General features: G+C 32.0%; 1 protein-coding gene and 1 non-coding gene across 2 annotated transcripts; one reads left to right on the top strand and one right to left on the bottom strand.

Moving 5' to 3' along the window:
- The first annotated feature begins 3,799 nt into the window (after positions 1 to 3,799).
- LOC133798851 (small nucleolar RNA R71) lies at positions 3,800 to 3,906 on the top strand. The gene has a single exon (XR_009876068.1). It is a non-coding gene; the product is annotated as a small nucleolar RNA R71 (small nucleolar RNA).
- Positions 3,907 to 7,924: 4,018 nt separating this feature from the next.
- On the bottom strand, positions 7,925 to 15,167 carry LOC133797500 (wax ester synthase/diacylglycerol acyltransferase 11-like). Its single transcript, XM_062235418.1, has 7 exons — positions 14,797 to 15,167; positions 14,009 to 14,632; positions 12,154 to 12,220; positions 10,648 to 10,733; positions 10,352 to 10,561; positions 8,632 to 8,769; positions 7,925 to 8,523 (listed from the first exon to the last, which is right to left on the bottom strand). The coding sequence occupies exons 1-7, from the start codon at positions 15,076 to 15,078 to the stop codon at positions 8,365 to 8,367; spliced, it is 1,566 nt and encodes a 521-aa protein (XP_062091402.1). The 5' UTR covers positions 15,079 to 15,167; the 3' UTR covers positions 7,925 to 8,364.
- Positions 15,168 to 15,497: the final 330 nt, after the last annotated feature.

The following is a 15,497-nucleotide window of genomic DNA, read 5'->3' as shown; positions in this document are numbered from 1 at the left end:
CCCAAACTTGTTTTTGTGAAAGCATACAAAGAGTGTAGCTTGGATTTTTAAACTTCTATTATTTTGCTTTCTTTTTTTTTTTCAATTCTCAACCTTTTTACTCTTCATTACAATACACCAAATTACAAAACTAACCACATCCCATTACAATTCATTCCCCATTATCTATCCATATGCTCATAGTAATTTGGTACAGGAACGAAAACTAACAAAATATCTATTTGGCTCACAATTGGTGTCAAGCAACAAAGAGGATAATTTTAGACTCAACAAGGGTAACAATGGAAAATTACTTTTGGGTTGGCTTGAAGGGCTCAAATGTTCCAATAAATTGCCTAAATCACTTGCCTAAGCATATCTCATCTAGGATTTCGTCTCAAATGATAAACAAGCAAGTTCTAGATTCATTCATTCATCAAACCACAAGCCAATTTTTTTTACAATGCATACATTCAAATTCAAATTGCAAAGAATTTTTCAATCATGGCTAAACATTCAATTTTTTATTTTATGGATCGAAACAAGCTACCAATGCAGTCTAACCAAGCACACAGATTCAATTGATAAATTTTTTTGAAAATTTGCACGACTTTTTCTTCCATATCATAGGCTAGCATTGACAACTTGATTCACACAAATACAACACAACACAACTGTTATCCCCAAAATTTGAAAACGATGACGTGGCAATAGAAGTGACAAATGGCAAGGAATGGCTGGGTAATATGGCTTAGGAGTGACTCGGTAGACCAGTGAAGATTTTTGACTGACCAGTCGAGTGTCATGACCGACCAGTCATGACCTTGGCTGACCAGTCACATGCTTGTCCGCCCAGTCAATACCCTTGGCCGACCAGTCATGTCCTTGGCCGACCGGACAGGTGCATGTCTGCCCAGTCAGGTGCTTGTCCGCCCGGTAAGGTGCTTGACCGACCAGTGAAGGTTTGGTCGACCAGTGAGGAATTTTGGCGCTTCAATTTTCGGTATATGTGGACCGACTAGACAGAGCAGGGCTAAGCAAAAGATCCCAGAAACGGCTTCAATAAGAATTAGTCTTACCTGCGCGGGAATCTCTCATATTATCCCATAAATATAGTGTATCGTTGTATTTTGAATATTATTGTTAATTAAATATAGTGAGAAATATAATATATCCCGATTATGGGGGACATCATCTGTACGATCCTGAGCCTATAAATACAAGGCTCATGACATCATAAAAGGGGTTTGGATTTCAATTTTCCAGAGAGAGAGTAATTGTATCTTGAGAGAACTCTTGTATTTTTTTTAATCTGCACTAAAGAAACTCAGTTGACTCAGGTTCATCTGATCTTGAGTGTAGATCTATAATCATAACTCTAAGTGGATTAGGCTATTACCAACACATTGGGGCTGAAGCACTATAAAAATTGTCTGTGTCGTATATTTCTCTTGAAGGTTTTTGTCATTTTGACGTCTACACGTTGTTGGCCAAAAACGCGGTCAACAACAACATTTAACTAAAATAAAACTCAAACAACAACAAACACAAACTAACAACACAACACAAACACACAAAATAGTAAGACTCCTCCCCCAAACTTGATTGACGCATTGTCCCCAATGTGGCATAAAAAGAAAAGGAAAGAAAACTTACCAACAGTCTAACTAAACATCATCAAAATGGAGGTGACGAAGGCGGTGATTGGAAAGTTCAGTTTGTCCGAGGCGCTGCAGCTCAAAATAAAGTTTTTTTTTCTTCCTTTTTTTTCATGTATTTCATGATTCAAAAATTACAAACTAACTAAAATTTACTGAAAATAAAATCTAAGCCTAAGAACAAAAATTAAAAAGAGTTTAAAAGAAAATAAAAATTACAAACTCATAAAAACTTGAATTAAAAATAACATTGGGTTGCCTCCCAAAAGTGCTTTATTTAACGTCTCCAGTTGGACGCTCACTTCCTTCATTAAACTTCAACTTGGGTCAAGTCCACATCGTTCATCCTTTAGAGCCATAGTGTCATAAGCAAAAACTCGTCTTTTGATGTTGCTAATCGTCGAAGCCTTCCACCGCTCGTGTAGCCTTCGAGCCTTCCCACTATAAAATTGTTTCAAACAATGACGAACTGCTCGACTACCAATTTTAGCATTGGTTTTTATCTTGGTGGTTTCCAAATTACTACCGCCACTACATACCACATCTACTCTACAACAAGTTGGAATATGAATTGCTGAAAAAACATTAAATGTTACCTCTTCATTTTGCACTAGCAGCTTCAACTCCCCCTTTTGTACATCAATTAGTGCTCTCCCTGTGGCTAAGAATGGTCTTCCCAAAATAATGGCAATGTTTGCATCGTCTTCCATGTCTAGAACAATGAAATCTGCTGGAAAAATAAACTTGTCTACCTTGATTAGCACATCTTCAATAACTCCCCTTGGGTGCTTGATTGATCGATCCGCGAGCTGAAGAGTAATAGTAGTAGGCTTTGCCTCACCAAGACCAAGCTTCTGAAATACAGATAGCAACATGAGATTGATACTTGCTCCAAGATCACAAAAAGCATGTTTGCATTCAAATTTCCCTTTAGTACAAGGGATAGTAAAACTCCCCGCATCTTGAAGCTTTTGTGGAAGCTTCCTTTGGAGAATTGCACTGCACTCTTCAGTAAGTGCCACTGTCTCAAAGTCTTCCAACCTTCATTTTTTTGATAAAATCTCTTTCATGAATTTCACATAACTCGACATTTTCTCCAAAGCCTTAGCAAATGGGATGTTAATGTGAAGCTTTTTAAACACCTCAAGAAACTTTGAGAATTGTTTGTCAAGAGATTTCTTTCGGAGTCGTTGTGGATACGGGATTTTGACATTAGAATCAACAGCTACTGGTTGAATATTCTCTTATGTTGCAAGGCCTTCAATAACTTTTTCCTCCACTTGGGGCTCAACTTTTTCACAACTCTCCTATTCTTCTGCCTTTTTTTCTTGAGTCCCTTTTAGAGAAGGACCCTCAATTTCTTTCCTGCTCCTCAAGGTGATAGCTTGGCACTGCTCCTTAGGATTTACCACGGTATTGTTAGGAAAATTCCCTTGAGGCCGAGTATTCAACATATTGGCCAGCTGCCCACTTGCATCTCCAAATTTCTGATGGAGGATCTAGTCTCAGTCATAAACTAAGTTTGAGTTTTGGTGAGAGTCAATAGGGCAGCCTGCAATTCACTAGGTTGTTCAATAGGAGCTGGTGGCCTAGGTTGCTGAGAAGTTGATGCTTGTGGTAGAGCTTGAGTCATAAGCCGCTGATACTTTGATTGAAATGGTTGTTGTTGGCCCTGATTATTTCTCCAGGAAAAGTTAGGATGGTTTCTCCATCCCGGATTAAATAAGTTGGAGTAGGGGTTGTTGTAGGGCCTCTTAAAATTACCCATTGCTTGGATTTGAGCTTGATTAAATGAGACATTGTTGGGATCTAAAGCAGCTTGGCACTGGTCAAAAGGATGAGGCCCCCCACACAAATCACACATTACTTGGGCTTGCACAACCTGGGCAAACATGGTATTTTGTTGCAACTGCTTAGTTAGAGACGCAACTTGAGCAGTTAAGGCTGTGATTGCATCTAGTTCATGAACCCTTGCAGTCTTTTTATTGCTGCCCGTTCATTCACTTGGCCATTGGTAATTATTATTGGCCATTTCCTCTAAGAGTTCATAAGCTTCATTGTCACTTTTGCTCATAAACGCTCCTCCCGCTGCTGCATCAATGATTGTGCGAGTGGTACCGCACAAACCATTGTAAAAGTTGTGGACCAACATCCAGTTCTCAATACTGTGGTGGGGACATTTTTTGATCAAGTCCTTGAACCTCTCCCAAGCATCATACAAAGATTCTACCTCAAGTTGAGAGAAGTTATTGATCTCCCCTATCAGTTTAGCAGGTGGAAAGAACTTCGCTAAGAACTTCTGAGCTAGAGCATCCCAAGTGGTGATAGTATTGGCCTTAAGTGAATTAAGCCAACTTTTCGCTCGTCCCCTTAGTGAGAATGGGAAGTGCAATCTAATGGCATCATCACTCACCCCATTCATATTGAAAGTGGCACACAACTCCAGGAAATTTGGCTATGTGCATATTGGGGTCTTTTGTGGGGAGGCCACCAAATTGAACTGCAGTTTGGACCATCTGCAAGATAGTAGGCTTGATCTCAAAATTGTTTGCCTCTACTGCTGGTAGACGGATGCATGAGTGTACCCCTGTGACATTAGGGAGTACATAGTCCCGTAGAGGTCTTTGACCAGCAGGATTCTGATCTTGTGATCCTTTTCATTTTTATCTTCGTAGATTGGTAGGCCTCATAAAAAAATCGCACATATTATGTGGGTGCTCCCCTGCTCATGTTTTCCACACTGTTGTTATTAATATCTGCTATAACAACAGTGGAACTTTCAGCCCTCTTGTTTCTTCGGTTTCGCTTGCACTCCTTCTCGATCTCAAGATTAATTGGAACTAGACTGTCAGCTCCCCTTCTACTATGCATATAAAGCAAGTATCTGATATAGAGAACAACCTCAGCCAAACAAGTTAGAAATTATTTAAAAGATAGCCAAATTAGAAATAAAATTAACTATTTTAATATTGATAATTTTTCAGTCCTCGGCAACAGCGCCAAAAACTTGCTGCGGATTTTATAGCTACGCAAGTATACGTAATTGCAATTTGTAATAAATCTTGATAAGAACGAGTATTGTCCCACAAAGACTGATTTATCAATTACCAAATAATTAATTTATAGTTTCTATTTGGCTAATGAAAACTGGATTTGTGAAATTTGAAAAATAAGAAAACAGAAATAAATAAAAATTGCAGAAATCAAATAATAACAAGAACACAAGGATTAAATTCACTATGAAAGAATTAGGAATCCTAATCTTCTCTATTATCCACTCTATTATTCTTTAATTCAATTACTACTGAAACTCTTCTCACTGAAATGATAGGCATGCAACAGTGTTAACTATTCGAGTTAAGAAATAGAAAACTTGACCTAATGTGAATTCCCTATATTTCTATGGTCAATTCAAACAATAGGAAGCAATAAATACAACCCTAAATCACATAAACCAATTTGATACTCTCGTTCTAAATTGAAATCTATGTCTATTCAATTTTAGCATATTTATACCTCACTTTTCAGATTTTGATTCAAATTCATAAATCGTATGTAAAAGGTGCGCAATCAATCACATACACAATAAACACAGATTGAATAGATTTCAAATGAAGAAGAAATAGATAAATGCATTAAATCATAATAGAGTTTCAAGAGAGTCAATTAGAAAACCTAAACAGAAATTTAGTTCATAAACATGACTAAATCAAGCATAAACATAGAATTTAACATAAAATAAAGAAAAAGAACTCTAGGTTTTTGTTTCTTCTCTAGCCTCCTTCTTGCTTAATCTGATCTCCTCCTCCTAAAAACGTCATTAAAGAAGCTTTTATAGACCCTAATTCATTTTTTCATGAAAAGGCAAGATTACCCCTGAAAATTCCCCTAAATTCCATTTCCGTACGGACCCTAGTGCTGGGGCACCACGAGATAGCGCGGAGGTGCTGTAGACAAGTCGCAAAACACGTTTCTGGAAAACTGATAGCGCTAGGTCGTTGAAATGTAGCGCCTATGCACTACAACCTACATCAAATCATGCTCTTTGTTTCTCGACAGCGCTGGGGCGCTACTTTGCACAGAATAAAACTGAACTCATTTCAAACAACCTGCAGCGTCATCTCATCTTATTTTTATCATTGCTCCTTCGATATAACTACGAATTGAATGATTCAAAAAGATATGAAAAGCTAAGAGAAATATCTACAACTTCTAATTCAAGAAGTGTTTCGAGAAAGTGAAGAAATCATAGTCAAAATATGGCTTGAAGTCTCAGACTTGCGTTATAGAGCATAAACGACGTGTGTTAAGCCTCTTTAATGTAGTATTTTCCACACATAATGTCTTGAAACCCAACAATCAACACTAAATCCATCTTATTCATCATATTTAACATGTTTCTTCTCATTTCACTCCATATTATGTACTTGACCATTAAAACCTAAAACAAGAAGAAAACAAGCGTAAATCTGCACTAAACAATCCTAAATAACTAAAAATACATAACATAAAACAATCTCTAAAACAAACCTAAAATGAACCTAACACCAGGCTGAGCCCAATGGACAGGAAAGGGATAAGTATGGATGGCCCAATTACTAGCAAGCCCAGCATTGTCCACTGGGCGCCCCCACACAAGGGAACTAGGACCATGATGTGGGCCCAATTTTTCCTCCTGGACCAGCCCTAATGCATCACCCGGGATGCGATTAAAGGTGGATTGAAGTCTAAGAATGGACCGGGACGATATCGGATGATCCCGAGCTCTGGTAAACGAACCAGGGTCCTAGTAAATGGATCAGGATGTTGGTAAATGAACCCAGATCAGGCGTCCAGGTTGGGCATGATAGACTATCCCCGACATTGACGTCACCCCGAGAAACACGTAGTTTTGTCTCCTCAACTAACCTACAAAAGAGGTTACATACGAAATGTACGCCGTTATTCAGAACAGTACTTCCACTACTCTAACAGATCCTGTCCCCAGGATCTCCTTAGAACACCATGCGGTCCAGGTTGAAGCTGCGTACTGTTGTCAGTTGTACAGCGTAGTTATGCTCAAGTCGGCCCAATGGGCCCTGATTATTGTATTTCATTTGATAGAATCCTTTGTATTAAGCCTCCGATAGTGAGGAAATCGTGATTATATCTGTATTGGGCCCGGTTTAGTCCGGCCCAAACCCAGTGCACCCGACTGCCTATAAATAGGGCCAGTTGTGCAATGTAGAGAGGATCCGAATTTTCTTTTGTAAGCACCTACTCTGCTCAAACTTACAGAAAACTCCAGTGCTAAAGCTCTCTAAGCTCTAATACAATAGACTCGTGGACTAAGACTCTTTAACGCTCCAACCACGTAAAAACCCTTGTGTGATTCTCTTTAAATCCTTTCTTTTTGCTCTCTTATTTTTTTTAATTCTATTGTTTCCAAAAAAACCTGGTAAACAAGACTAATAAAAATGTGTCGTGTGGATATTTGATGGTGAGTACTAACGGATGCACAAAAATTATAAATTTAGGTATTATGACAGCAAAAAAAAAAAAGATTTGGGTATTAAAGTGCAACTTTTGAAAAAAATTTGGTATTATCACCGCCAATATCCCATTATATTTATTAAATTTGTATCATTGTTATATAAATTTATAATAAATAAACAATATTACATATAAAAGAATGACATAAACATATTAATTGAAAAATTAAACCAAAACACTATGCATGATTTTTAAAAAATATATATAATTTGATAACCTTTTCAAACATAAATAATAATTTTTTAATAAAATTTAAGATTATGTATTATACATTATAATGATATTTTATAATATTTAAATTGATATTGATATAAGTATTAAATATCTAGTGTTGTATTAAATTTATAATATTTGAATTCTTATTAATATAATCAATAAAAAATTAAGATTATATATAGCATTTAAATTTAAATTAATATAATTATTAAATATCTATTTTTGTATTATATATTATTATTTTAATGATATTTTATAATATTTGAATTTATATCAATATAACTGATAAATATCTATTTTTAAGTTAGTTTTAAATGTATATATTCTGTTAAATATTTATAATATTCCATTAAAATTAACAAAACAAACTGTTAAAACAAAAAATTTCGGTTATGTACAAACTTTTTATATAGAAGAGATATACAAACAATCACAACGTAATCATTTACAATAATGTTTTATCATAGCAGGCCAATAATATTATGCTTTGGAAGTTTTACTTCCATTTAAATATTTCATGACAAATTCGAGAATTTAATAAATAATAGTAAGTACATATAAAGAGGCGTCCCACATAAATATATATATAGAATTTTTTTTATGTTTTCGGTACATGTATAAAGTGTAATTTTTTTTTAATGATGGTGTACATTGTAACTGTAGATGATCTACAATAATCAATTTATAAAAATCCTAAACAATTTAGAGGGATGAAATCAGAATTAAAACAATCTTCACGCGCATACTTAAAAAATGAAATATGCACGAGTGCAAAAATCTGTTCTAATGCTGAATTTAGCTCCTAAAATTATCCAAAATTTGTTAAAAATTTATAGGAGATTTCTATAACTATAATGTATCATACTAAAAAAAAATAGAGATTCAACTTATTTATGTATCAAAAACATAAAAAGTTGCTACCGTAGAGGAAGTCCATATATATATATATATATATTTATATATAGTCTAGAATAAATAATTATTTGAGGAGCCCTTTTTCGATAACTGCATTTTTCATAAGTATGAGCGATTCAACGATGTCATCACACAATTGATGAGGATCGGGAATGGTGGCTTCGTCCACAGACAGAACAATAGTCATCTTATTTACGTAACTTTGGAAGTTGACCATCAATTCCTGTTTTAAAATTACCATATATATGTGTGTGTGTGAGCTTCGATGATATTTAATCTTTAATTTTTTTTTTATGATTTAAAAGAATTTAAAATATTAAAATTTACGTACATTTGGTTGGCCATAGGTGGTTGCAGCAATGTATGACATTGGGTGACCATAGAAACCAATTTTCTCAAGTGGTCCGACTACGTTGGAGAACACCATTGTTGTGTTGCAATGGATTTTGTGAAATAGAGCGCTTGTTATCTGTTTGACCATTAATTAAATTTATTACAATTAAAAATAATCGTGTGTGCTATAAAAAAAAATATATATATAATAACGACAATTTTTAAGAAGTATTATGATTATAAAAATTAAAATATACGATCCTATACAAACAGAGTATTTACTTACCTAAAACTTTTGAGTTATAGGTCTCTAAACTAACAAAGAACTACTCTCTCGTTTGATCAGTTCCTCTATAAGTTTATTAAAAAAGGTCTCTAAAGTTCGTAAGAAAGTTTTATTTGGTAATTTAGGGTAAGCATTCTGATCATAGTGACTTTAGTATATGTAGCAATTTTTGTTTGTTTGTCGGTCAATAGTAAAAGTTACTGATCATATACAAGGCCAAACTGAAAACGTTTGTTCCAAAGATTGGGATTCAATAGAAACAGGTTTTGTTTTCACAAAAGTTACTTTTCATCAGTAGCTAAAAGCTTTGGATCATTGCTATAAAGAAGATAGGGGTGGGTGGAGATGATGAAATGGGCATGATGAAGAAGGTGCTGAAGAAGGCATCAGATGAAGTTGAAGATTTGATTAATATTATTGATGAGAGAGAGAGAGAGAGAGAGAGAGAGAGAGAGAGAGAGAATTAAAGACAACAAAATTTTGTTTGGAACACATAATTTTATGAAGGAAAAAATTTGTGGAAATTAATGAAGATAAAATTGAATCACGCATTCATCAGTTTCACACACGTGGTTAATATTGGAACATGCATTTGTAAATTGGTGTCGACTACTAAATGGTTCATTTTATTTAATTTATATATGGACTATATGTTGACAATGACATTGCCAGTACCTATATGTTGGCAATGACAAGACCTTCATTTATATGATTGTGGTGTTTTTCTTTTTGATATAAATGTTAAATTAATGTATGCCATCTATATATGTAGTAGGTTTATTTTTACTATTTTAGGGCAAAAAGATAATAAATTAATGATAAGAGCATATGCAACCCAACGGCATTACGGCATTTATATGCCGTACAATGGTATTTCAGTCTCCAACCCAACTGCAATCTCTTCTCTATTTAGCTGTGGATGAACAGTACCACGGCATATATACCGTGTACTGTTCACACGACATATTTTTTTTTTATAAAAATAAATATATTTATATCTTATATATATATTTATATATATAAACATATGAATATTATTTTGGTCTATATTTTATGTTGGGTTTTTTAAATTATAAATACACATAATTTAATTTTTTAAATAAAATTTCAAATATTTCATAATTAATTTTTTATATAATTTATTTTAATTTGTGTGAAAATTCTTACTCTACACTATAAGAAAATAAAATTAATAATGATATTTTTACTTAATTGATTAATTAAATAAATAAACTATAAAATAATATAATAATAAAAAAAATATTCTATTTTATTAAAAAATAATAATAATAAATAATACATTTTTTGGTGTAATTTTTGATGTTGTGGTTGGAATGGAAAAAAAATATGGTGTTAAGATTATTTAATTTTGGTGTTGGTGCAACATCATAATAAGATAATGGGTTGGAGATGCCCTAAGTAAGGTAGATACCTTGACGCCAAAAATGGCGAAAATGATACGAGAAATTGAGAAAGTGCAAAGAGCTTCAAGAGAATGTTTCTTTCGATCAATTGTAGCCTTGGCTTTTCGAATGTAATCTAATGGGTCATCATACAACCCAATGGTGAAGGTGAGCAGCACATAACCAATCCAGTTCCCCCACTTTGCTTTGCTATTCTTCTCCATCATATCAGCCAAACTCTGCATTATTATATTCATAATATATATAATTAATTAAGCATATAATTAAATTTTCTATTAATTAATAGTAGTAAAGATATACTAACTTGAATTCCCGGAGATGGTCTAACATTAACGATCAAATTTGACCTGAGACGTATCTTCATTGTTGGAAAGTCTTTGCCATTCTCACCTATATATATATATATATATATATATATATATAATATAAATATATATAACGCATTTATAAACAGTCATGCAAACATATATATATACATATTATTTGCTTTTATACCTTAGTGTGCGAGTATATATTTCGATAAGAGTATAATACTAATAATAAAATATTGTCGACGATGATTTAAATGTCGAACCACATAAATTAGCAGTACTTTATTACAAAGTTTGATAAAAAAAAAAAAAGTTAGATAGCAGTTATATATTTGATAGACATGGCCCTTCCAAAATAATTAAGTTATTTATTGAATATATGTACTATATATATGATATGTAGGTAGCTGGGCTGCCTACGTTTCCAAATAAGTCGACAATCAATTAAAAATGGGTCCCGTGGTAATGACTTTTTTTTTAAGACAGGACGCGAAATTATGTAAAAAACTTTTTTTAAACAGATATTATTTTGTAAAAAATTATCAAGATTATGTAAAAGTGTAAATTAACTAAAAAAAAATCGCCATATTCACCCATTACTAATTAAAATAACAAGGGCAAGGGTGTTAGGTTCATATATAGTATCAAATATTTTTTCAATTAAGTCTCAGGTCCCAATCTTTGGAGAGATAGGCAGATATATAAGAGAATAATTAGTAAATAAATTTAATTTACTTTTTTCCATACCTCTATAATTTATCATTGAAAAAATTAATATACCTTTGGCACTTTCAAATTAAAATAATAACTTTTTAATGGTAAAAAAATTAATCACAATTTTTTAATTTTATAATCAAAATAAGAATAAATATAAACATAAATAATTTAAAATTGTATCTTATTAGAATAAAAATCATAACATTTAATTTTCATGCTTGTAAAAAATAGAGTAGATAAAAAAATTTCCTAAAAAAATTTATAATATTAGATGTTTTTAGAGGTGTGCTAATAAATAAATTATTTTTTTAATATTTAATTATGTTAATTTATTAAAATAATATATTTTGTTAGGAGGGAGATGGGAGAAAGAAAAAAAAGTACCAATTATCATTTCCACACATTTAAAAGCTACAACAATATTTTATATATATAGTTATTATTCTTTAGTGTGCTAGCTATTCCTTTTAGAAAAAGTCCTAAAAATAATTGTAAGTAATTAATTTACATAAAATGATCGAACATTATGATATTAGAGCATATCTAATGAGGCAACGATGGAAGTTGCTTCTCAAAATTATATATTAATATTTTATTAAAAGTAGTCAATTATAATTTTTTTTCTTTTTTTAAATAATAAGCAACGTTGCCAAACAGTGACAACTTTGCTTAACAATCTTTGTTAAAAAGCCACCAAAAGTCCACATAGAGACCTACTTGTTAGTAAGCTCCATCAAAAGCAACTCTCACTGAAGATGCTAGAAGCTTGGTTTTTTACTTACCATATTTCTTATTAAAGTACCGAGATAAGCCAGCTTGTGTAATTCCCATTGCAACGTCATTTACAGTCTGCAATAAAATCAGCTTACTAGGAGCAGGTTGAGATAAAATAGCTAATTCGTATAAAATATAGATAAGAATCCTAAAAACAACATTAATTGGCTGCTGTATAACTACTGCATTTTACAATTTTTTTTACATAAATGTACAGTGCTAGGCCACATGGGAGAACTATTTATGGAACAAAAGAATATTTTATTAATTTTTATATAATTCCTCAAGTATATGAGTATATATATATATCCTAAATTGAAGTTATTGATAAAGAATGAATTGGTGAGATTTGTTGTCTGAAAAAAAAAATTGTTGTTATCAAGTATGCATGGAGTTTTTCATTTCTCTTAGTTTTCATAAAAATTAAAAAATTAAAAAAAAAAATCTTTAAAATAACATATATATATATTTATATATATATAACCGTATAAATTTAAAACATGATATAATTTTATATGGTATTATATGTAGGTAGATATTATAAATATAAAAAAATATAATATTTAAATGATATAGAGAAAAAAATAGATAATCTAATGTATGGTATAATGTAAAACTTAGAGTTAAAATAGAAAAATGTGTATTTTAGTGAGGTATTTTAAATAATGGAGTAGAGCACCCGATAAGAGTGCTCCAAGAGTATTCTCTAAATTTTAAAGATTTTGTTTAAAAAAATCTCTCCATCAGTGCTTTAAAACCCATCATTTTACCTCTGCTATAGTGTTGAGCTATATTTATAGGATATTATTCCTCCTTTAAAACATTTTTTTTATTAATTTGTCTCTTTTTCTCTAATGCTACCTTTCAACTTTTTCTTAAAAAGGTATTTAAAAATGATAAAAAAATAATAATATTTAAATAATGTAAAGAAAAAATAGAAAAGTTGATGTATGGTGATAAAATAAAACTTTGAGGTAAAATAAAAAAAAAAAAAATTTTAATGATGTATTTTAAACAATAAAATAGAGAAACTCGTAAAAATACTCTAATAAGTAAAAAAAATAGCATTGGAAAATAATAATAATAATCGCATAAAATATTAAATTAATACTAAATAAGATCATGCTACATGTGAGTGATTCAAACAATATTTCTGAATCATAATATAATGGTTTGTTAGATTATTTGGATGTAATAATAATAATAAATTTATTATAATAATTAACTTCAAATTATTAATTATTTATTTACTTTTTTGCTCTTAAAAATATAAATTTTATTTCAATCTTTTTCTTTATCAAGAATTAAAAAATTACTATATTAAATACTATATATATATATTAGTTTAAAAATATCTTATTTCAATAATTTTTAATAAATATTTATGGTCATATCAAATTTGACTTCACCTTAAGTTTTATCGATGGAGTTCTTAGTGTTTTTGACCCGTGAACAGTTTTCGGCGTGATTTTTTTTATGACTGTGTATATTGTAGCTATTTAGAGCATCCTGCAAATTTTTAGTAAATTCTTTATAGTTTACAGTACCAAAAACTAAGTTCAAACATGTTATTGCACGCGTGACTAATTTTTTTTATGCGCGTGGAAATCAAAATATTTGAACCTAGTTTTTAGTACTATAAATTATTAAGAATTTTCTGAAAATTTGCACGATGCTCTAAATAACTATAATATACACTGTCACAAAAACTATTCATGGTTGAAAAACACTGAAAGCCCCATCAATTGGACTTGAATCCCTGCAACAAAATTTCCATGTGTATATAACCAGGCTGCTAGATACGAAAGGCATCTGATTTTTGTATTAACTAAGACTAATAACAATTAACGTGTACGTACGTACCGAATTCATTGCATTCTTGACCAACTTAATATCATCGAGGCTAACGATGCGAAAAACGATTCGGCGAGGATTATGCTCACTGCCGGGAGGGCCTCTTAGAGTGTCTTTGAAGAAAAAAGCAGTGGCCAGGAACAAGAAAACATCAACCACAGTGTTCCAAAGCAACTGGAGCACCCACCAAAGCCCTTGGATTAGGAAGCGGTAATACAGAGAAAACTCAGAGATGAAACCATTGACATTGACATTGTTATTAGAACTACTACGAGCACAAATCTCTTTTGGCTTCTTGGGGGGAAGAGTTGGTACGGCCTCTGGGTTGTCGATTTGGCGGGTGCAAGCCAGGAGAAGGGACACCAGAGATGTGCCGTCCCCCAGTGAGTGGTGGATCCTGAAAACGACAACTCCTTCCTCGTCGTTTGTCTTCAGGTTTAGGATGTGCATCTCCCACAGTGGTTTCGACCTGTCCACCAGGAGGTTGGTTTTTGTGAGCTCATAGATGTAATTTTCCACCAACTTGTCTGGGTTTATCTCCATGTTTGGCTCGATTTTGGGTACGATTACGTGCCTCTCGATGTCAACTTCTGTTCTAACCCACTTCATCTTTCCTCCATTCTCATCCACAACCTGTTCAAAAATCATCATATCAATCGACTCTTAGCTAGGCAAGCAAATCAATTAATACGTACTTACATATACATATATATACACAGCTATACTATAACATTAACATAGAACCAAAGTACGAATAATCATGATCATAAATAATAATAATGAATATATGTGTGTACCTGCAAACTAGAGAAACGGGGGTGCTTCAGCAGAGTTTGGACCAATTTTTGTTTGGCATACTCCAAATCAATCTTGATCTTGATGCCCATGATGGCTAAGATATGGACATTAAAGTTTGGTTCACAAAAAAGACGCCCTGCTGGGCTGACTGGCTCCTCTAATAATGTCTTCTTATCATCGTCCCAGTAGTACCCTTCGTCTTTTTTTCCTCTGTTTTCAACTTTCGTCTTAATAGGTTTCAGAACTTGCTTTCTCGATCTTATACCTTCTTCAAACTCCATAATAAATAACTATATATATATATATATGTTACTACAGAAATATATCATCAATGTATAACAGAGAATTGCTACTTGGTTTCAATGATCTATATGCTTATGTCTATATATAGCCAGGCGACTGAGCAATCACGATCATGGAATTTAAAGCTTTATTAATATATATATATAGATCAGTCATGTAGAGAGTTTTCAGAAAATTTATAATTTAGAAGATAATTAATTAATACTGTGGCAGAAAACATTTAAATTCATTAAAGAAATTATTGGCTTTAAAAAAAAATTAAATAAATTATTCGTTTACCAATAAATAGATAATTTACTATATATTTTATCAATAAATAAATATTTATTAATTTAAAAATTATTTTACATTTCAAATACTTTTATTTTAGCTAAATTTAGCTTAAAAAAATAAGTAA

Source organism: Humulus lupulus, chromosome 8, assembly GCF_963169125.1.
Source record: "Humulus lupulus chromosome 8, drHumLupu1.1, whole genome shotgun sequence".
In the NCBI taxonomy this organism is placed as follows: Eukaryota; Viridiplantae; Streptophyta; class Magnoliopsida; order Rosales; family Cannabaceae; genus Humulus; species Humulus lupulus.
The sequence above is the reverse complement of the archived record's forward strand: the minus strand, read 5'-3'. Positions and strand labels throughout refer to the sequence as shown.

Coding starts and splice junctions, on each gene's coding strand:
- LOC133797500 (XM_062235418.1), bottom strand. CDS start 15,078: ATGGAGTTTGAAGAAGGTATAAGATCGAGAAAGCAAGTTCTGAAACCT. Junction 10,562..10,647: donor GACCATCTCCGGGAATTCAA/GTTAGTATATCT, acceptor ATAATAATGCAG/AGTTTGGCTGATATGATGGA. Junction 8,770..10,351: donor TCGCCATTTTTGGCGTCAAG/GTATCTACCTTA, acceptor ATGGTCAAACAG/ATAACAAGCGCTCTATTTCA.